Source organism: Pelecanus crispus, chromosome 5 (genome assembly GCF_030463565.1).
Source record: "Pelecanus crispus isolate bPelCri1 chromosome 5, bPelCri1.pri, whole genome shotgun sequence".
NCBI lineage: Eukaryota > Metazoa > Chordata > Aves > Pelecaniformes > Pelecanidae > Pelecanus > Pelecanus crispus.
Genome location: NC_134647.1, coordinates 71,720,844 through 71,744,505, shown reverse-complemented (window position 1 = coordinate 71,744,505; position 23,662 = coordinate 71,720,844). Strand labels below are relative to the sequence as shown.

At 39.4% G+C, this 23,662-nt stretch overlaps 1 protein-coding gene across 2 annotated transcripts in view; it reads right to left on the bottom strand.

The window, feature by feature from the left end:
• The window catches only part of EIF2B3 (eukaryotic translation initiation factor 2B subunit gamma), a 104,851-nt gene that overhangs the window by 75,180 nt on the left and 6,009 nt on the right, over window positions 1-23,662 (bottom strand). For both annotated transcript variants that reach the window (XM_075710431.1, XM_075710432.1), the window contains exons 4-5: window positions 8,071-8,230; window positions 3,366-3,477 (exon numbers count right to left, since the gene is read on the bottom strand). In XM_075710431.1, the coding sequence (XP_075566546.1) occupies window positions 3,366-3,477; window positions 8,071-8,230 (272 nt within the window). The remainder of the gene's footprint in view (window positions 1-3,365; window positions 3,478-8,070; window positions 8,231-23,662) is intronic.

Genomic DNA, 23,662 nt, shown 5'->3' with positions numbered 1-23,662 from the left:
CTTTCATTCTAGTATCTCATCTTGCAGCTATTTGCCACAGTGAATGACACACACAGGCTGTTCATGGCTTTTTATAAGCTCTCATTACCCAAACAGGGAACCATTTCCTTGAAAATGCTTTCCCCAGCAGCATTAGCCTCTCTAGGCACCACCAATAAATTTGTCTCCCAGCCCATCCTGATGCACACCAAAACGTGCCTGGATGGACGTATTTGATACTGTTTTGCACTTGTTTACTGGAGGAAGGATGCTACCTGTGGGACTTGTCCTAAGGGTGATTAACAGCACAGGAGAAAAAAAAAGGACAATTTTAACAGCTGAATGGAAAGCTTTGCCAGATTTGCTCTGGCAAGCAAAGGAGCAAAATCCAGACTCCTTTCTGCGGTGTAACAAGGAGAGGCATTCTCAAAACCAAAATGGCTATCCACAACTCACAAAACCCCAAAACAAATCAAACCAACAAATCTGGAAAAGAAATCCTAACCAAACTGAGAAAGAATAACAGGTTACACATAAACTTAGAAATCCTATTAAAATGTTTCATTCTGTAACACTTTCATTATTACAAAATGCCTGAGTCAAGAGCAAATAAATATTTAATACTCAACAGGTACTCAGGAGAATGTGTGTTTTCCCCTGTCTCTCCCCACCAGCTGCTCTTTTATGGCAGGGAAGTGAAGAGCGTGAAATCCAGTGATAGGAAGAAGGCAAAGGTCAGGAAAAAGGTTTTTCTTCAAGGATTTAAATTAGCGTTCTACAGCTTTGGATGTTTTGTCAACACAACTTCCCTCCTGTGAGGAGGGGAAGCCAAAGGTCCTTTGAACCATTTCTGTATGGGATCTAGATTTTTACCAGTAACAAGACTCCTAGCTTTAAAGAAAAGTTCATCTTCCCTCTTTCCATTCCTTTCACCACTCCCTCCCTGTCCCTCCTTCCACTCCCCTCCTTAAAAAGGGAGAGAAAAATAGAAAATAGAAAAAGAAAAGGATCTGAAGAGCAAAACAAGCACTGAAGGAGTTCTAGAGTTCATGTAACAAGACCACCATAGCCCTTCAAAGGGACCATTAAAAGCAAAACAAACAAAAGCAATGCCCTCAAGATGTCTATTGTATTTTACAGAGGAACGAATGAGTGTACTGGAAATTCTCCCATCTTGCCACAAAGTCTGTTATTTCATCAAAACAAAGTCCAGAGATCAAGAAACGGCCAACATGGTAGCTGAAAGTCAGTCACTTCAAGTGATCCATGAAGAAAAAACGAGATTGGGCTTGCTCTTTTTTTTTTTTTTTTTGGCCTCTCCTTGCTTTACTATGATGTATCAAAAAAAAAAAAAAAAAAAGACTTCAAAGATCGTTTCAAGCGTCGCTTTTGTTTCTCACATGAGAAAGCCAGGGTTTGAGCAGGTCTAGGCAACACAGTGGTTAAAACATCATTAGCTGCCAACACTTTGTCTTCCTAGAGCTCCCACAGTTGTTGCTACCCTGGAATTGCCTCATCTGAAAATATTTGACAATTTCCATATACTATTTTGCTTCCCTCAGAGCTGCTCCAAGATGGCAGCTGTAAAACAGAGAGAGCACATGAGCATCCACAGCAGGCGGTTTCAGATGTCAGAGGCTCACACAGGTGGATACTGGCCCAATGCATCTGCCTGCTGCTTGAGAGCATCTTTTTCTTAATTTTTTTTGTCTTTTTTTTTAACACTTAGCAGATCTTCTCTCTTTGTGCTTCTAGACTATCCTATCATCTGTGGGCTTTACTTGGAGGGTGGTTAACACTTTACAGTAGCTTTGATAGCTGTGCATATGGAAATATAAGAAAGACAGGGAGAAATACAGATTTTTATCCCATCTGTATATCACCAACACTACATTTACCAAACCCCAAACAATTATGCTCAAGAAGATCTGCTGAAGACAATGTATCTGAACAGGTGTTCCTGAAGGCAAAGTTTTGCCTGCAGGATAAAGCCTGATTAATTTAGGTATAGGGTAACAGGAATGAAAATCCTCTGGTTAGATGAGCCTGTAAAATCAGAGGTCAACTGAGATCACACATGTTACAGCAATTTCTAAGTCGTTACATCACAGCCACCCGCTAGTGCTAGGAGAAAGCCATAAAGACAAACCCATCACTAACAGTAGATAAAATGTTTCTCCCTAGCCCAAAACAGATCTCTTAGTCTTTGCTCAAAAACACAGAATGCAACAGCACTAAATTTCCCACACTACGCAGATCAGCTGCTGTGTATGTATAAAAGCTGCTTGCCTGCAGCTTGGTCCCTGCCATGTCCAAGAAAAACCCATGAGAGAGCCAGTAGGAACATGCTGGGACAGGCTCTTTCCAGCACAGCAGTTAACACATGGCTCACTCTTGACCACCTTCCTTCTAGGGTAATCCTTAAATCCAGGCAGAAGAGGAGTCATCTTTCCATGGGCACAGAGCACCTCCCTTGCATCTGGTAGCGGGATGTTCAAGGAAAGATTACACCTAGCTGTGGCCTACAGCACACACCGGAGGCATTTTCACAGAAGAGATTATCTGGGAGCAGACCTCAGATGTCTGCATCCTTGACTTACAAGGTCCACACAGCTGAATTTCCCAGTTCTCAGGTGGCTGCCCCACAGGTGTCTAACCTCACAGAGGTGAAAGTCTGACTGTCAGCTTGGGACAGACCGCAAAGGCTGGGTCTGAAGGAGCCAGCAGAGCTTTCTGCAGAAAATGTCAGACAATGTGCGTCCAAGAAAACTAAAATCACTGTACAGAAGAGCATAAAGAGCAACAAGCCATCTTTCATTCTTCTACTAATGGATATGAATTACGTTGTGCAGGAAGCTCAGCTAGTCTGGCATATTTAATAAATTCATCCAAGTCCCCAGTGCAGTTTAATGGTGGATATAACATGGATTCTCTAATGAATCTTTTGGGGCCTGGAAACACAGATGAGGTTTTGTGCCTTATATGCACAAGAGTGTCATGAAATCCTGAGAGCCTTTCTCAGATACACTGTAAATCCGTCTGGGACTCAGCCAATGAGACTAGCATTTCATTTACGGACATAGGTCTACCACTTCTGAATCTAATCTGTATCTGAACTATAGCAATACTGGCTTCATTTCAGGGAGAGTTACCTTTTCACCATTCCTTTTTTTTCCCCTGGAATTTTTCACAATAAAGGTATCAGACAAGCCTATCAACCTGTTGTAATGATGTAATGAATAATAAAATACTGCTCCCTGAATATTGCAAAAGCTGCTTTTCCTCTTCCCTTCTCATCCTACTTTGTCTTTAACCATCACTCCTAGTCTACAGTTACTTTCCACCATCCCAAGTTCAGTTTCTACTACAAGGACTCATAAGCTTACTTCTGAAGGATGGATCTTTTAATGACAAGTTCTTCATCCAAGTCAGCTTCATTAGCCATGAAGAGCAATCTTTTTCCTGTGTCATCCACTCCAATGAAGTCGCGCTGCTCCACTGAAGTAGAAAAACAAACACAGTCATTATATAACCCTGTCTTAATGCAGGCTAGAAAGACAAATGAGACCACCAACTACCCCCAAAATATGAAATACTAGGCTTCAGACTAACCCAGCAAATCAATGAATTTGCAAAAGTTATCCACAATATTTATTAACATCTTTTCAGTCAGGGTAGCTGATACATATCATGACATTCAAAACACAGGCCCTGCAAGCTTTTTGCATCCTTTTTATGAAGATGCCAACTACAGGTCCTGACATGCAACACTTCATCTTGAGCTGTGCTTTCCTCCTTTTTTTTTTTTTTTTGGGGGGGGACGGGACGGGACAGTGGGGTGGGGCCGGGGGAAACCCTGCTACCTGAGTTCATACAACAAACCCAAGGCAAACAGAGTTCTTCAAAATCCAACTGCTTTTTCCTCTTCATAAATCACTCCACATTAGAATTTGGTGGTCTGGAGAGGATTTTGATTTCAGTTAAGACAACTACTTTGCAACTGATCTCTTATTTCAGATAAATACTGATAGCAATAGAAAACCTAAATCACATACACAAACACACATAAAAGTATAGATACTAAGACTCCTGCCATTGATGTTTCTGGGTGTGTTAACTTGGTTTAAATATCTATTTGTAAAACTGCCAACCAAGAGAATACCTAATAGTCACATATATTACTGTGGCAATTCCCCTCTCCTGCAATCAGTGACTGTGCATCAACAGTGACTTTGGTCTACTGAAATGTAAAGCATTTATTTTTGAGCAGTTTTCCACAACATCTGAATACAGTGGTGGCAGCTTATTCTTACTTGGAAGAATGAATACATAACTAGTTTATAAAATCCCTGCAAGGAAAGTATAAGAAAAATGTTAAAGCTGCAGTGATGGTAACTAAAAAAATCATTTAAAGTATAAAAACGGAATGTAGGATGTGTTTTGCCTCCTCACGATAGATAAATAAGGATTTGACACAGCTATTGCAATTTATTAATTACCTTAGAAATTAGATCCCCATCGATTTTGAAGGCTTTTAATAACCTAAAGAAATCATGACATCACAAGAGTGTGGAAGTTGAGCAATTCAGTGATGAGAAGAAATAGTTTTCAGTCAGATTTTCTAAAATGCTTTTTAATCAAACATAATTAATTGACACTTGGGAAAAAGACACCTTTGTTAAAGATTTGGTATCCACACCCTTTCAATTAAAGGGAGAGAATTCACACGATGCAGCCTGCAAGACCACCAAGAGGTCTTCTGGCAAACACAGGGAATACCAGTGATGACATGCCTGCTGCTTTCAAGACAAGAAAAACAAGCAGGAAAGAGTCACCATCCCCATCTTTTCTGCCTTTCTTTGTACACAAAAAGGTTCAGACACTCTTTTCCACTCAATCCCTTGCAGGTCATCTTTAAGCACATGGCAACATTCTGGGTGTCTGAATTCCTAACACTCTCTGTTTATTTGGGTTACTACCATTCACTAGCACCCTGCCTTTTTTTTTTTTTTTTTTTTTTTAAATTGCCATGCCTCTCATTGATCAATTAAAAAAGCCAATGAGATGATTATTGTGAATGTATGATCCCCTAAATATAAAAGCCAATGAACACCCTGTAACTTGCAGCTGAGTTACATCAAACATTTAAGGAAATCATCAGTATGAATTTATAACTGCTTAAGACCAGAATTTATGCTAATTTAAAAACTATTCTTTATATCACAGTTCTTCAGTGTTCAATAATATCCCGAAAGCAATGACTTCATATTGGATTCCATGTCATATGCAAAATAAAAGCCTCATTGCTCCTTCTCAAAAAATGAATGAATTTGTATGAACAGTGAAACAATAAATAAAGCTGCAAATATATCTAGTGGCTCGTCAGAACTAAGGATCCATTTCTAATACTAACACTTCAGTGCAAGTACATATACACGTCACAATTTAGAGAAGGAGCTAATAGTGCCACATACTATGAAAAACTGCCTGACTCATTCCATGTTAATACCTTGTCTTCAGTTGCTTATAAGTTTCATCAAATTTTAACTGTTTGGGATGCAATTTCCAATGCCAAGCACCTGCCTTAAGAATAACATTTGGAAAACTTCAGCAATAACAGTTCAGCTGCTTCTAAGGCTAAAGAAAAAAAAAAGTGTTTAGCCTAAGCTTAAATGGTTAGGTGGGCCTTCCCTTGAAAAGCTCTGGTATTCCAGTTCTTCGGAGAAGCAGCATGACATTCAGTAAGTACTGCTGACCTGTGTATCAGCAGTGTACTTTTTGCCATCTGACTCCATTATAAATCTTTGAAAAACTGCAGTTTCACATGCTCTTTCAAGACATCTATTTTTGCTGCAAAAATTTCTGCATATTCTATTCTTAAGGAAACGTTGTTTCAATTCCTCAGCTCCTAGAATTGATCAAATAGCAGGTGCCATCTAACATCTTCTGTACCATCAGGTGGTACAAGCAAAGCACACAAGCCATGAGGCTCCACAGCCATGCTCTTATGACTGCTCCAGGTGAAAGAGCTTGATCTGTTGTGTTTTTGCAACTTGTTTTTTTACAAAGAAATAAAATTGATGAGCTCACAAAGGTGAGGGGAAAGAAAAGCATAAAAACAAGGACTCTGCAAGACAGGCTGGAAGGGAGACAAAGCAATCCCTGAAAACTGGCGGAAATTGGGACTGTCTGTGAAAGGACACTGGACCACAGAGATAGGAATCAGAAGAGAAGAAAAAAGGTGACTATGGGCAGGTAAGTGAAGCAGGTCGAGATGAGAAGTCAGAAGTGGAACAGGGGACGGGAGTGTAATGTAAAGAGTAATATATGAGAAAGAGAAGCTGGACTCTTGACCAGGATCCTCAAAGGAGGAGGCTAAGCAAAGAGAACAAGAATGGAGGCTGGAGGTGGCAAGAAGCCAGCAGGGGAAGAGATAGGGATGAGCTAGGATGATGCTGGCAGCAATAGGGTGCATTCAGTCAAGTAGGAATGAAAGGTAGGAGGGTCCAGTGCTCCCTAAAATGTACTGTCCCTCTCCAGAACCTGGAGAAGAACCCAAAATTCCTCAGTCTCAGCACTCCCCTGCTTTTAGCAAATGACTTTAAAAAGTCTCATCCAAGGCAGTTCATAGATGACAACTTATTAGAGCTAGCCATGACAGATCAAGTAGAGTAGCTTTGAGTGGGAGACCTTAGCATCCAGCCCCACAGAAAAACATTGTGGGTGTCAAAACACTTCCACATGATGGAATTTTAATGTTTTCAAGTTTAGTCTTCTACAGACCTGGGAAATCATACACAAATTTTAACAAGTCATGTAGGAAGAGTAATGCTACAAAGTCAAGCACACAGACATTAAAAAACAAGTAAATTAAGAATGCATGTGCAACCTGATGTGCTTACATTTGCAAAGAGTGTTCAGATGATCTTGTTTATCCTTATAGACCTCCTCACCCCCACCCTGTGTACTGAGAGCTCATGTACTGAGCAGCTCTATGATGTTTAACCATAGACCCATTAGTTTATAACTCCTGAATGCTCAACTCTGTGTCAAGAGCACTACTACAGCCAATGTTTTATGTGCCATTATCACTTAGATTGCCTTTTCAAAACCAGCAGGGTTTAGAGCTGTTTGAGAGTCCAAGTCCTAAATGCTTTCAGCCCTACTACCCTTACACTTCGCTCCAGAAAATCTTTTCATGCAGAGTCTAAGCAGCTTTCGTTTAAAAACACATTTCCTCCGCTTTCAGACACACACATAGTCCAACTGTTGGCTTGCATTTCACTCCTCTCAAATAGTTTGAAGCTACACTTTCTTATTTGTATTACTGTAGTTCCTCCGAGCTTTACTCAGGGACCAGGACCCACTATGCTGGCAATAATCAAGCCTCAGCAATTTAACAGATATCATTAAAAGAATATGAGAGGTATGGTATGGGAACAACTGTATTGTATTTAGTACTTTTAGCATATAAGTAAAATGGGGATAATAGCCCTGCCCTGCCTTACAGCAGTGTTGTGAGAATAGATACATTAAAGATTACAAGGCACTAACTAAGATATTATGGTAAGAGGGACAAGATAAGCATCTAAGTCCTTGAAATCAGTGGGAGTTTTGCCTAGCAAAAGGCTCCTGGACGTGATCTCAGAAGAGTAATTCAGTACATACCATGAGAGGGGAGAATTTCTAGAAGTATTTGTTACCCATCTAATGCTGGTCCCTACAGTCAATGGTAAAAATTCCAGCTATAATCTGGCTGAAGCTTAATGCTCTTGAAAAACTTAATGGTTTTAATGTTCATATGTAACAAAAATTTAGGGTTTGATCCAAAACTCACTGAAGTCACCTGGAGCTTTTCCCTTAACTCTTGTGAGCTTTGGATCAGAGCCTGCAAGATTACATGAGTCTAATACTTAATTCTGAGCTGGAAAAAAACAAGTCACACCCCCACCAGGGAATCTGAGGAAAAATAGGGTATCTGTACCTTTTTTATTTCTGTCGCTCTGGGACTGATAACTAAACATATCATACATACCAGTGGTTTCTCTATCATTTATTAATAAATAAATATATGTATTCCTATCTACATACCTGGCTTTTTTTTCCCTTTCTGTCCTGGTACCACTTCTGTGGGTTCATGAGTTTTCTTCATCAACATGGAGAGAGTAGCATCATGTGTCCGAAAGAGATCCACAACTTTATATAAATCAACATCTGTGATCAGATCGCAGCTCAACACCAAGACATCAGTCTGTCAAAGAAGAAAAAAAAAAAAACAACCCAAACCCTTCAGAGATACAAATGACCACATATGGATTAGCATTTGAGGACTCAATAACAAATACACCCGTAACCTTTTTCTTTTCTTCCTTTTTTTTTTTTTTTTTTTAAATTAAAAAAACACAGGGTCTGCCATACTCTGCCAAGAATAGTTACTGGTTTTTACCAGTTCACTTTTCTTGAGTCCTGCTGTTACTGAATTACTTATTTGGTTAATGCTTATCCAGCTCTGGACCATAAAGAATATGTGACCACCTAAACTGCCATCATCTGCTCCTAAAGGAAGGAACCGGGGATACAGAAGTCACGACTTTCAAGACTGCCATGAAATTCTGCAGTATTTACAACAGTTACTTTTAGTTACACAATGATGTAGAAAAGAAATCTTTCTGGAGAAATCTTTTTTAGCTGACTTTGCATCTGGCTACAAACCACTGGAAAAGATATTTAAACTATGTTATTTTATCGGGGGGAAAAAAAAGCAAAGACTATCTAGGATGTGATTTACTTGGTAATTGCACTGTGATGGTGGGCTCAGTTTAGAAATACATTTCCTAAAACCAGCAATAGCCCATATAAAAAAAAAAAAAAAAGAGGAAGTTAGGTTCTATTTAATAATACGTTTGTATTTAATTTTGATCTCAAAGGATTCCAAAGTGCCTTACAAAGTATTTAAGAGAACTGCTGCATATATCACAGAAACATTGTCACATATTGAGTGAGACGTAGCAGCTTCATTAACTATGCACACTATCAATATACTCTGGCTAAAACCTCTTACTTAGAAACAATTTTCTGTATTTCACGTGGGTTGTGGAATATACTGCCAAAAATCTAATAGTTTGGCAATTATCTTCATTTAAACTAATCCTAACATAATATTTGTGCAGCATGGCCTACAGAAGAGTAGCAAGTTTCCACTTTATTTTTTGTTAATGATCAACCTTCTAACCGTGTCTCAAGAAGAAGATAGTGTTTCATTCCTGACATTCACCATTTTTGCTTTCTGTGCTACCATTTACTACGGTAAGCTTCCCTGCAGAGCATGACATGGCTTCCTAGTTTTGTCTTTTTAAAATACATTATTTAATAAGAAGGGCACTAGAAAACACTTGGTAAAATCTGAGTCAATTAACTCATGGAGGATCAGTAATTCTATGTTTACTTTTGAAAACTATCTTGGTTCAAAGCAAACTAGTTCAGCATTGACCTTTTATTACAGAAAGGTTCATTATAGAAAGGTTTGCTTTACAGACTAATACTAGGAGATTATCTAATACTAGGAGATTCTACATTCTAGGTGAGACTAACTGAGGTCTGGTATTTACATTATTTGACAAGTTCTCCTACAAATGCTAGGCAGTTTCGTGTGTTTATCAATAAGTCATTGGAATTCATCATGTCACAAACTGTTAGAGCTGCTGATTTGGCATGCTGTGCAAAAGGTCAAGCTCTTCAATTTTCATTTGATTTCTCCCCACTTTACTGAGAAACACCTGGCTGCTTTACAGGAAGGAACAATGTGCAGGTTGAGAATTTTACACATTCAAAACCTGACTTGCATCTCCCCTTTTAACATATTTTCAAAATGTGTATGTTATATTACGGTTTTGCCTAGGAGAAGTGCTTTAATTATCACTTCTATAAAACAAACAACATGCACACACTGTAAAAAAAACCAAAACAACCCAAACCACTCAAGCAAGCTGCCTAGCACTCTGGAGCAACCCTGTTCCAACATTCCAGTGTGTACAAAGAAAGTCAGAAAAAAAAAAAAAATCAACTTGGTATGGAAGTAAATCTCCTGCTTCGTAACTGTAAACAGTGAAGAAACATATTAAGTATCTTGGAAAATCCTGCAAAATTTTCAGATATTCCATTTTTACAAGAGCACAAATGAGTTACAATATTTGCAGAAAAGGCCAAAAGGTATCCAAGACCTTTATAAATAGACCTGTACTTTTCAAACTCACTTTGTAGAAGGAAGGGATCACCAGCTTCAAATCTAAATACATTCACTCCAGTGGTGAATATAAGAAATAATAACAGACACACCAATGGACTTATCCTAAGGAACAAGTATCTGGACTTGTAAAACAAACCTTGTAATTATTTCACATTTTACTAAATGCTTTAATCTATCACTATAGCAAAAACCCAACAAGCATTTCATAGTTGTGAACAGGCTCCTGGGCTTTTTCTCCCCACTATAGGACAAGCTTTTTGCAAAAACTGAATGCAAGACCCCTGAGGAGCATACGGGAACAGAACCACCAAATGTCTGGTTGCCATCTGTTCTACCCATTTACTTTCCCAATATGTAAATAAACGTCAGTGAGCGCAGGGACCAGTGAAACACACAGTTGCTCTGTAAAGCCCACATTTCTGCCTCTCCTCCTGATGAGCAGAGCAGTGGCCTCAGAAGCACGCTGAGAATACACCATGAAAGGCTCTTTTGGGACTTGACAGCCTCCCCTTTGAAACACCACCCCCCTCATAAATAAAGCCCTCACTGTCTAATGGATGCACTTTTTTTTCCAGTGTACAACTCCTGAACGAATAAACTAATGGCTGAATGAAAAAATAAACTATCCTAGAACCCTAGCAGAAGTGTGTGTTTTTCTTTACGTTTTTAGGGTGGGTGTAGAAGAAAGAAAATAAATGGTACAGCTTGTGGGTTTTTTACATATATACATGCCAAAAAGTGCACCTTTCCCAATGAGCCACTGATACAAAGAAGAGAAGTACATACTTACTACATGCACTCATGTGCTAACAAGGGGTATGTGAACATACTTGACTTCATGAATTATGCAAACACCTAAGTACACACACATACATCTCTTAATGAAATACATATAACAATGATTACATCAACCCCAAACTATTATACAAACACACGATAAGAATCAACATGAACTGATTAAAAAAAACCCAGCAAGCACACACCCCAAGCAGAACCACTGCAAAGGAAGAAAAATGCATGCACAAATGCACTCTCAACACCCATTACAACCACGGGAAGGACAAGGCAAGGGTCTTAACTCAAGGAGGACCATCTAACAGATGAGGCATGAAACAAATGCTTGGAATTTCTGGCATTTTCCTGCTCTGCCAAACTTGATAGGTGCCATTTTGTTTACTACTTTTATGACACAGAGGAGCCCTCGTCGCAGACCAGGGCTCTACCACAGAAGCTGCTGTACAGACCAGACGTTAAGCATAATAAAAGAGAACAGCAAATGACTTTGGGTTGGGGAACACCAGGAAACACTGCAGCGCTACTCAGGTATAGGGACAGCAGCCCCAGCTTGCTGGTAGCACAGCTGAAGTTTTTTGTGAGCATCACGAAAGCCACAGAAAGACAAGGAGAATATGACACTCCTCGGAAGAGTCACTTGGGCCTCAGTAACCCCATTTAAGCTCAGATTTGCAATTTACATGCACTCAAGTTCAGAATTTAGACTCAGCTGCTGATCAGTGGAGAAAAACAAGGTCCTGCAGAGATCATCCCACCTATGAACTGAGTTTCAAAGACATGTTTCTCTGTCCCTACTGACCATGGATGGAGCCCTGGGCTTCCAGTCTAGCCATCGCTGAACACAGACTGTTCAGGAAAGTCAAGAACAGAAGCACAGCACTCAAGGCCTCCAAATCTCCACTCTCCCTTTCTAACGCTGGCTAATGCACTTCATCACACGTTTCCGAACTGTGAGATGCTCAGATATTATGAGATAACTTACATACTCAATCTGGATAAACACAACACTGTAACATAAAACTTCAAGAGATTTATACAAAATAGAGAAAAAAAAAAAAGAAACTCAAAACCAACATGTCAACAATTATATTAAGCCCAGCACAATATGGAAAATCTACACAAAAACAGGACCAAGAAGCAGAATGTTTCAAGAACTCAGTTCAAGACAACTGATTTAAAAATAGAAAACATGTTTTCAATGGAACTAATTCATACCACATATCAAAAGATGGATGCAATTATATGGTGTAATATACCAGCATAAATAAAAAGCCTTGGACTTTCTCACACCCTGTATACAAAGGCAACGCTAAAAACTCTTTTATATTCAGCAATAATTGCTGGATCCTTTCCGTTCAAACAGGAGCTATCAAGTTTACCACAGATAGCTGGCAGCAAATGATGAATTTTTAGTGGTATTCACTATGCTTTTTCTATCAAGTATAGACAAGGGCAGGACCTCCTAGCCTAAACTGCTGAGGGCCTCAAAAACTGCAGACTAGAAAATGAGAAAACATGTGTTGAAGGAAATCTCTCATTTGAACAAAAACAGCTTCAAGAGAAAGAGGAAAACAAACGTCCAACTGCATTATAAACAGAAAAGCGGCAAAATATCCACCAGCAGTAGAACCAGCTCCTAACAGAACTGAAGACAGACAAAACACGTAAGTTAAACACAAAAACTTTCCAATTGCACAGTATTACAGCTGAGACTTTGACAGGTAAAGAAAAAAAATCAAGAGATTAGATAGACTCTGTTCCTACACTCAGCCTAAGTTAACACACGCACAGAGAACTTTGCATCACTTCCTGTGGTGTTACCATACAACAGGGAAGAGAGAAACAAGTTATAATTACTGCTGGAATTAAGACTAAGAGTTTTAAACACAATAGCCTGGAACTTCACCCACATGTTGCATTAACAGTGGGGTTTGTGTAATGCTTTTATTATTCTAAAGAGTGGAAAAGGAAAGAACAGTTTGGCTGTGGGCAAGCATTTTGATTGCTTGTTAGCATGCTCCAGGCAAAGCCAAAGACACCTCCTAGCAATTGCATTACTCACCACTCTTCAGATCACAAACTTACATCCAAGGCTTTAGAGAATCCCTTTTTATCTCAGTCTCCATTAAGAGTCCTCCAATTTCCACACCTGTGACCTCTTTGAAGCTCTATGGCTGTTGCTGTAACTGGAGCAGGGAACCTCATTTATTTTTTGATGTCTGTAGGATCTTGTTAACTACCAAATGAAACGGCTGCCTTTGGCTGGGAATTCCCACTCCGCTTTTGTAATGTCCTTGATAGCAAGATTCAGAAGCAAACAATGATTTAGTACATTGTTAGTAGACATGAAGCATTTACCTACTGCGTGCTCACCCTACAGCAGCAAGTTTGCTGTAGACCAGCATCTTCATAACTCTTCTAAGGATAGAGGGCAGTGGAGGCACAGGATGTCCCTCAATCTGAAATCCTGCAGCAACCTCTTCTCATTAAAAGATGGGAACTTACTTTTTTTTTTTTTTTGAAAGACAGTGTGTAATGTGAAAGAGGCTTCTTTTTTCTTTTTTTTCTTTTAAAAAAAAAAAACAAAACAGAAAAGTCTAATGCAGGAGCCAAGGGAGTCTCTTGGATGGCCCTGAATTCATCAGGTGAGGATATCTTAAGGCAATGTGAATGCCTTCACATACATAACCTGTCAGCATCACTGTTTATCTTCTCAAAGAAAGCTGGAAGAAAGATGCCAGAAGCTGGAGAGAAGATTTAACCCCGGTCCCATCATATGGCTCATCCTATGCATTGTATCAGATGGGATCATACAATAAAAACACCATTTTAGGTTATCTTTGTATCTCAAGAGCTACCATCCAAAATCAATATTTTTTAATTTACATACATATAAGCTAGGAACAGGAAAGATATTCAAGCCTGGAAGGCATCCTGTCTCCTCCCAGGAGGAAGTCTCATTACCTATTGCTCAAACTGACACATGGGGTGGAAAAGGGTAATTTACAGTTATCAGCAACCAAGAGCAGAAGTTTACAGATGAACACAAGTTCATAAGCTTATTAAGAATGTTTTCAAAGCAGGACTTTGATATTATGACACTGGACAGTAAACCTTCTGGTCTGGAACATAAGCTTTGCAATCCACATTCTCTCTGGTTCATTTTGTCAGGCAATTTTGTCCTACTCACATAGTACTCAAAAATCATTTTCCCAGTTTCCTCCTCCAACCACATTACCCTTCTTCACTGGTTCCATTTTCTGTCACATCAAGCACAAGTTGTTTACCCTGCTTTTAATAGCCTATCCCTTCCACTCACCATTCACTTACCAAGTCTACTTCTGCCTTACATCAATAAAGGATGCCAGCTCTATTTCCTACTTGTATCTTCTAAAGGACATGGTTTTATGCTCTGCTGTCTTTTTTTTTTTTTTAAAAATAAAAGAAATCTGCTACCTTTACACTTAGAGAAAACTGACAATTATCAGGCTATCAGTATGCTGGGGCACCGGACTGATTCACTGACACATACTATCCTGTCTCGCTAGGCTCTCTCATTTGTCTGAGGTCAGACATCATCTCTTGGGTTTATGTCCAGATCCTAAGCGTGCCACAGAGGAGACTGTTTTTCCCCATCTTAAGGCATCCAGAAGCATGCACCATCACCCACGAGAACCATGTGTGCTAAAGCTCAGGGAAGCACCCCGTAACCCAGGTCCTGAATTCACCAGTTCACGGCGGGTAAGCCTGGCAAGCTGAATTCTCCCCTGGCTCAATGCACTGCAGGAACAGATCTCTCCTTCACAGGCAGGAGAACTCCAGAAACAAATGGCGCTCTCCTCGTCACTCCTATTCCTGGAAGGCAGGTTTCCAGGACTACCTGGATGGCAGTGCTACCAGACCTGCTGTGCAGTTGATCTTGGACTCTGCCTCACGTGAACAGAAAGGAGAACACGGCAGTCGGGCTCCAATCTCAACAGCAGCAGCGCAGCAGGCTTGCTGCCAAAGCCCAGAGCTCAAGCCCAGGCTTAACACTTAATGTAAGCAGAGCCTTAGGCAGTCAGGTGCTGTAGTCCTACAAACAATAATAATAAAAAGTAGTCCTAATGGAGCTCAACCGGCTCAACTTATTGAGGAGAAAGAAGGCCTTTGCCCACAGCCCGCAATTACCTAAACAGCAGAACATCTCTCAGCAACACAACAAAAATCAGGCATGACTGGATTCAGTGGCTAAAAATCAGCATTCAACGTAGAAATAAAAGGCAAAGTGTTTTAAGAGAGAGAATAAATATGATCTGGAGTAAAATACCAAAGGATGTAATAGACTCTTCATCTACTAGAATGTATGAATAAAGACTTGCTATCCTTCAGAAACACATGCACCAAGTCATCCATAAGTTTTGGGGCTAACAGCCCTAATTACTGTGTGCAAATTCCCTTACAGTCTAGAGGATCATAATGGTTCCTTGCAGTCTCAAACCAGACTATAAATGAAAACCAAGACGTATACAGCATGTGTCCACAGGAATCATTCTGCCATCCCACAGCTAGTATCAGCATGATCTTAAATTAAAAAAAACAGCATGCAACTCTTTCCAAGGTCAAAAGAAGTTATTACACAAAACCCAGTTTCAACTCTACTCCAACAGAAACCCCAAATGCTAATCTGCTCCACAAAGCACAGGCTCAACAGAACTGGTCACTGTGAAACACAGCTCAATGGCATTGCCGCTTTACGCTAGCCTGCGCTGAACTGAGCGTCCACACACGTGAAACCTGATTAGTTTTGTTCAAGTGTTTTTTCCTGCAAAAACAAATCATGCTATGTTACATAAAAGTACTGTTTTGAACTGTAGATTCCTATACTATCCCCCACACTATACTATTTTCTCCTCTAGCACCTCTCCAATTTTCCAGTGATATTTGGTCTGCAGCAACTGGTATTGTAAGAAACACATTATGAAAACTTCAAGACCTCCACTGCTTTTTCAAGCACTATTAGACTACACCCAGAATTTTCACCATCTTCCCAAAGGATCTAACAGAATTTATACTACAGAAGAATGCCTAAATTTGCTTCAAGAAAGCCTGAACACACAATTTTTTTTTCCCTTTCCAGCACAGAGGAAAAACTACATAACCTACATGGGTTTCCTAGTTACCATAACATGACAAAAATGCAAAATTCAAGTCCAGCATCCTACAAGTCCACTGATCTTCACTATGGCTTTCAACAGTGCTGAGCAAAGTGGCAGCCTCTGTAATAGCCTGTGCTGTGCACAGCACCACCTTCCTATAATCAATGTTACACTACTGTACCAGGCTGCAAAAACAGACACAGGGAAAAACCCTCTCTAGCACAGTAACTCCATGGGTTGACATTTGGCATCTACTCCCATTCACATTCCCCAATAACTGGAACTGTGTACTTCGGTTAACACACACAATTGTGTTTGATTTAAACAATTCCATTTTCTCTTCCAAGGTACGAATACTCACTGAGGAATGACACCTGCAACAGGGTTAACCATGATAGCTATACAGCCCACGATTGCCATGAAAAGCCCCAACCTCCTATGAAGGGAAGGGCTGTTAAGATCCAAACATGGTGAAAATACATGAGTAGAAATCATGCAGGCTAGAAACAAAGTAAAGAGGCTGCAGACAGCAAGGAAGGAATGTTATTCCAGAAAAACATACAAATAGCCTGTGAATGCCTCCTTGCAAGTATCACCCTACCTGAAGCCAGGGAGGCCCTGAGCCTCACAGGGAAAGGCCAAGGAAATTGGAAGTTATAAGCAAAAAATTATTGAAACATCAGACCAGATGGTAACTTAACATTCAAAACAAGGACATGATTGAGGAACACGAAATGGAACCCTACACAACTCCTCCTGTTCTGTGGAGTCCAAGGTGGCACAGACATCAGCGATGCCTTCACGCCGCCCTTCATGTCCTCGCCCAGGCATGGGTGACAGTTACGTCTTCAAGGCTCATACATGGCACGAGGCTTTGCCCTCTCCACTGACAGCACCAAGGAAAAATGGCAGCTGGAGGACACTGGCTTTTTTCCCCACAGTCTTAAAACCTTACTCTTTTTTGGAAATAAAATAAGATGCACAAATTCATTTCAGGCAGATTTTTCATTTCTTTGAACATTCATCACAGAATGACTTTTGAAAATGGTAAACTTGAGTTTGACTTATTAATGTAAAAGGCTTCCTACACCTGATAAAATGAGCTGATAATAAAGGACGTTTAACTCTTCTTTGCCTTCATATGTCCATGAAAGTGTCATTAAAGACAGAAAGTGTACAATGTTTTTTGAGATTACCTTTACTGAAGCTGTAATTTTCCCTCAACACATAGCACAGTAAGCTATTTACACAAGATGACTGTATATACTTTAAGTAGGGAAACTGAAGGATGATTTACAAAAATGAACACTAACTTCTATTTACTCCCCAAAAAAGAAAACTACTAGTAGCTCATAAAAACAGGAAAAGATTTTTACCAGGATGCTTTTAAACAAATTATTTCAGCTATAAATGTGTGCAAAGAGCTTACTATGGCTGCAACTAGAATAGGCTGAATTTGTGTAATTCATCACAAACCACATAGGGTCTAAATGAAAACATATACTGTAATACAGGAGAAATGCTGTCAATTAACTTCTACATGGAAACAAGAGGTATTGGTTAACATAATGAGCACAGGCCTTGAGTTGCCAGGAGCATGAAAAGGATAAGGACATGCAGTGGGAGATGCAACAATTAAAACTGACAGGCATCTCAGGTCTGTCAATGACTCTTCTTGCAAAAACACCTAAGGTTTTGCCTGTGTGTATAATGGAAGGCATCCTCTTTAGCCGACAATGTGCAGAATAGCAAGTGCCCTAATAACCACTCTTGATCCTAACCTTCAGAGCTAATTGCCTCATTCAAACTTCTGGTGTTTTATCCCTGATCCATAGTAAACCCTGGCAGCTAAATAATTAATTTAATTAGCTACATTCTTCTAAAGCTGAGTAACTTTAAAAAAAAAAACCAAAACCAAAAAAACCCCAACAACAACCAACAACTGTTGAATTCTCTAACTCTTACCCTGCCAGGAAAAATAAAGATCAGAGCAAAGTCCTGAACACATTCATCAAGCACACAGTCAGGCAGCGCTGTATCATTCCCCCCAGCAACACCGCCAGCCTGAGCACCTGCCAGCATAGCTGCTTTCTACTAAGACAATCAGCTGTGCTTTGGGAATAGGACTTGGGCATGCAATCCGTAATAAATTTTGCTTAGTGCCTCAGTGGTGGCAGCTTTCAGTCGGATGTAGAGAAGGAAACAAGGTGCTACAAACCCTGTGAGCTGCCATCTAATACATCTGCTTTTCCCACACAGCACTAACAACATTGTGAAAGGCAGAATCAGAAAAAACAGCAAGACAGCAATTTTTATTTGCATTTTAGACATTCAAGTAAACAGTATTTTCTGTCAGGTCTGCTGAAAAAAACTGATGAAATTCTTTTTAGTATTTCAAAATAGATGAACACAATATTTAGTTAAGTCTTGCTCATACATATATAGAGAGAGAGAGAAACCTTGTCTCTTACAAATGAATTTCTTTTTTTTTTTTTATTTCCACTGACAGTACAAAAATACATAACTATATATTATAGGGACCCAAGTTTTTCTTTCCGTGCTCACCAAACTCTGCTCAGCTGTACCAAAAGGATTCAGATTCCAGCTTCCAGCCATTACAGCAAGCTTACTTACATCATGTGTTTGGAAAGGAGATTTTTCAACAGAGGAAGCGAAGCGCTTAGCCATGCCGTCCAAGACTCCACGGATCAGTGACCCTCAGCAGCATACAGACCACCACCGTGACATCACACTTTCCACAACATGGCTCCCAAAGATGCACATACCAAGAGAATCTGGAGTTTCAAACTTTGTTTATTTGTTCAAAGAAAGTTGTTTTTTCTTCTTCTTTTTGGTAGCTTTTTAGGGTTTGTTCTGCTTTGCTTTTTAAGAGCTGTATTACTTTCAAATCTTACTTTTTGAAACTGAGAAAGCCAGGTGGACCACCTGAGACGAAACATTTCGCATGCAAGCACTCACCAATGATAGCAGCAGAAGACATGCTGATTAATTCACACCATATTAGTCAGGGCTTCCATTAACACAACTAAGGGCTCATCAAGGAAGGAAAATGTGAAATTGTTCCATTGCTGTTACTCTGCTGGAACACCACATTTTAATCACTGACTGGAGTATAGTGGAGTGACACAAGGGAGAGAATGCTTAACAGAAGATGAAAATAATATAGACTCAGTGAAGACAAATGCTTGATCCAGGCACACCCAATCCACCTCCTGCTTCAGCCTGAAACACAGATTCATGATTTAAACAGGTTTCTCAACCTGCTGCCTGGAGAGGCCCCAGCCTGGGAGGTGGCGCCAGACAGCAGCTGCGTGGGTCTGGTAAAATGTGGCACAAGAAACAAAACGGTCAAATATTAGAGACACCTAAATTTCAGAGGAACTCATTTGTAAACTACAGTGACACCCCCCATCTTCCCCCCCCCCCCCCCCCCCCGTCAACAATAACCTACAACCCACAAAAAGGTCTGCAGCAGTTTGATGAATGGTACAAGCAGAAAGTCACAGAAATACAATTTTCAAAGAGGTTTCCTGAGTCAGAGTTTAGCCTCCTGCCATTCCATATATCACATTACTTAGTTTATTTAAAAAAACCCAAACCAACAACAAAAAAAAAAAAACCACCCAACAAAAAATCAGCTTCTCACTCCAGTATAAAGTTAGGGGATTTTTGTCTTGATTACTCCTTCTAGAAGACTATTTCACAATCCTATTCTGCTCTGATTAAAACCTTTCTGTATTTTTCAGCATATGTTTTCTCATAGCAAATTGAAACCCACTTATATTCCACTCTGAATATCTTATCTCCTTTTCTAGTGTTTGTTCCGCATTTGATGCATTTGAGTTCCACACCTGTGCACTATTCCAGGCAAAAAATCTTCCCATTACCGTAAGCGATAGTATTAATTTCTCATCTCTATCAAAAAAATACTTCACCTGATACATTCTAGTCTTGTGTTTACCTTTCCTTCCTCCATCAGAGTGGCTGCTCACCATCACCCTATTTAAACTAGTACATTCTGAGACATTGCAATTTACTCTTGGGCTCCTAGTTCCTGTTACAAATTCTTGTTACTAATCCCCAAAATCATGAATTCCATGTTACCAAGCAAAGTCTTGACACTATTACTGTGCTATAACATGGCAGGTCATGGCACATATATTTTGCACACTGGTCCTGTGAATCATCCAAAGGAGGTCTACTAAACTGCAAGACAAGGCCTTTAAGAATGGTGGTAGAAGTCAGATAAATGAAGACATAAATCTGGACTGAAGAAGTCACAGCGCAACATACTAGAGGGAATGACCCCACTAAAAAGCCATGGTGGACAGACTGGAAGACTTTACATTATGACTTGAAAAAAGTGTGTCCACTAACACCAGCTACAGAGGAAAAGCCTCCCTAAGTGAGCCCAGGGATTTCATTACATAGAATCTCAAGAGACATCAAAAGAAGTTAACTTTTAAAAAGGCAGTCTACTGCCCACAATTATGGGAAAAAAAAAAAAAATCACCAATGAAAGACAAGCTGCCTACAAAACAAAACTGCATCATCTCCTACCGCAGCATGCAGCAGACAGCACTCGCATCTCTTCTCTTGCTAGAAAGCGTATCAGATATCACCACTGAAACTGCCAGGACTCTTACTAATTTCCCTCTTATTCAGATTGAACTCATCGGAATGCTCCAGCCAGTGCTGCTTACCAATGAAAACCAGAAACAAGGACTGGAAATAGTTATTGAGGAGAAAGCAATTATACATGATTTTAAAAAAAGAAAACACACACCTCTTACAGAGACCCCCTTCCCCACTGCTCCTGGCAGGTAGCAAGCTTTGGATGCTACATAAAAATAAAAACAGGAACATAGAAACTATCAAATTACATCTTAGCACCTGCTCTGTCACACCTGTAACATCATCCTTAGTTTACAGCAGCATGCTGAACATACTGTTTTACTAAAAATGCCAAACACTGATCTCATTTAAAAACCCCTTAATCTTGAAACACCATGTGTGAGGAAAATTAAAGACAAATCCAGAGCAAGTTTAGCGTTTTCTCATCATCTATGGAAGAGGTATTCAGTTCTTCAAGCTTAGGGCTAGATTAAGCCATCCTTATATTCAAATTATTTGCTCATTTGTCCCTAATGAAAGTTTACCCTTTAGAGAATCTGACTCTTAAGAAAGCAAATTATTTCTTCCCCCTTACAGATTCTACAGGCTCCTTAGCAAAGCATGCAAAGGCTATGTGCCTCCCATGCCTGCAATGGATGAAACAGTGACAAGTAACAGCCTAAGTGATTGATGAAGTAGGAAAGATATCTTAAGAGAGCAGAATCAGAAAGTGACAGGAAAAAAAAAAGGGATATGGAAAACAAGATTTCCTCCTTCAGGAGGGAGTTTGATTTACATTTCCTACAAAAACAATTTTTTACACCTATGCTAATTTTTTTTTTATTTCAAGCACTCTCTGACAGGTCAAGAATATTCTTTAATGCAAATAATAAAGACAATAGCAACATGGCTCCAACCAACAGAGGAGACCAAAACATATGTCCTTCAGAGACAAAGGAAAGCAGATTCTGCCCTAAAGAGCTCACAGTCTGCTTTTACTAAGGTACATTGGATGTGGTGATATTTACATATTACAGACTTAGAGAGAGCTGACTTTGTTATTTAATCTATAAAAATAATTTTCTTAAGTTTCAAAGTATTTATTGACAATGATTCTTGGAAACAGACATGAACATACAGCAATATTTTAAAAGTTCAACATAAAGATACTGGACTGAGTAAATTCTACGAGACTACTGCTTTAACAGATTTGGAACCTAAGGATGTAACTGCTTGATTCATTGCTTGTTACAATCCATCAAAGTTGCTTGGTTTATCATAGCTCTTCGTTGTCTTCAAAAGATTCAGTGAAAGTTTTTTTCCACTACTTTGCACAGCTTTTCAAAAGCTGACAGGCACACAGCTGAAGAAATCCATGGTAGTGCCTCTTTTTGTGTCCCGTAAGTCTTGCTGGACCTGTCTCACTTCCATGCTGTGGGTAAGGCAATAACTCAAGAAGTACTGAAGTTTTCACTAAGTAAATCACTTCAGAATTACTCTAGTATAATTGTGTATGTGAACAATTGAAAGAAAATGGAAGTCAGAAGGCATTTAAAATAAATAAATAAATAAATTTGATGTTCCTGTAATGAATTTACTCAGCTACCAAAGCAGACTTTCATCTTCCAAAATACATTAAATTCCTCTTGCCAAGGCCCCATCTGGAATAGGGGAGCTCTCTTCACTCTTCATGACCAGGGCAGGTCATCAATCCAAACCTACAGGCACTGTTTAGGCTAGATCACAAAGTGACAGAGACCTGTAAACACCCCTATGGTGGTAAAGCTGCAGTTTCAATAAGAGCACTATTATAATACCATCAACTGTCAGTCTACATAGTCTATGTTCTAACATTTCCAATCCCATATATAAATGAGAAAAGAATTAAGACTTTGCAGCTTCACTTTCATTTTCATATTTTGAAAATCCACCCATTATCAGTCCTGAAAAAGATGAGCAGAAAACTAGGAACTTAAAGGGCCAGAAGAATAAAACTGACAATGATATTAGAAGTGCATCAAAAAACAAAGACTGGACATTAAAATGATAGCCATGGAAACTGCCATAAGGTACACAGACTATAGCAGGATCCTGAAACCAACAGCATTCTAGTGAAATGCTGGGATTGCCCACAGGAAAGCAATTAAAGGATCTGATCAATAGTTGTAACAAAGTCCTTAAATTGTTTTCATATCCCTATATAAAACAAGACATTTAAGAAATAAATGAGTCACTCCTATATGCACTTTTTGCTTTTTGACATCATCATCTTAAGTGCTGGACATTAATAACTTAGTGTAAAACATGAATAAGTGTTATATTACCTAATGAAAAAATAATATAAACACAGACAAAAAAATCCCTATCAGTTTCTGCTTCCTATGCGGCAAAATGATTTTTCAGTTACTTACATTTAGACTGACGCATTCTCAAACTGAGGACCTTTTTGAAGCTATAATCTAGTACACACTGAAAAAAACCTCAACATTCGCAATTCAGAAATTGGACTGCAGCTCTACTGAAGTTTCTATTTCTGTAGTTTCCATTTAAAATAGTTTCAACTTGTGTTTAATCTCTTGTCCCACTGGCTTTTTCAAGGTGGGGAGAGTATGCAATATGCACACAGTATAAAAAGATGATCTTGTGCACAAAGCCATGAGAGACTTGGGACAGATGTCCAGTTTCCAGTACCGTTACAAATTTCGTTAATGTAAATTACTTTGTCTCTTTGAGCCTCCGCTCTCAGCCATTGAGGTGTGAAGACAAACTGGTCAATGGTGTTCGCTATTCAGACACCAGAATTGAATGTTTAAATAAAAACAAACAAAAACACCCCACCACACAAGTCAATTAAAGAACTACTGGTAAA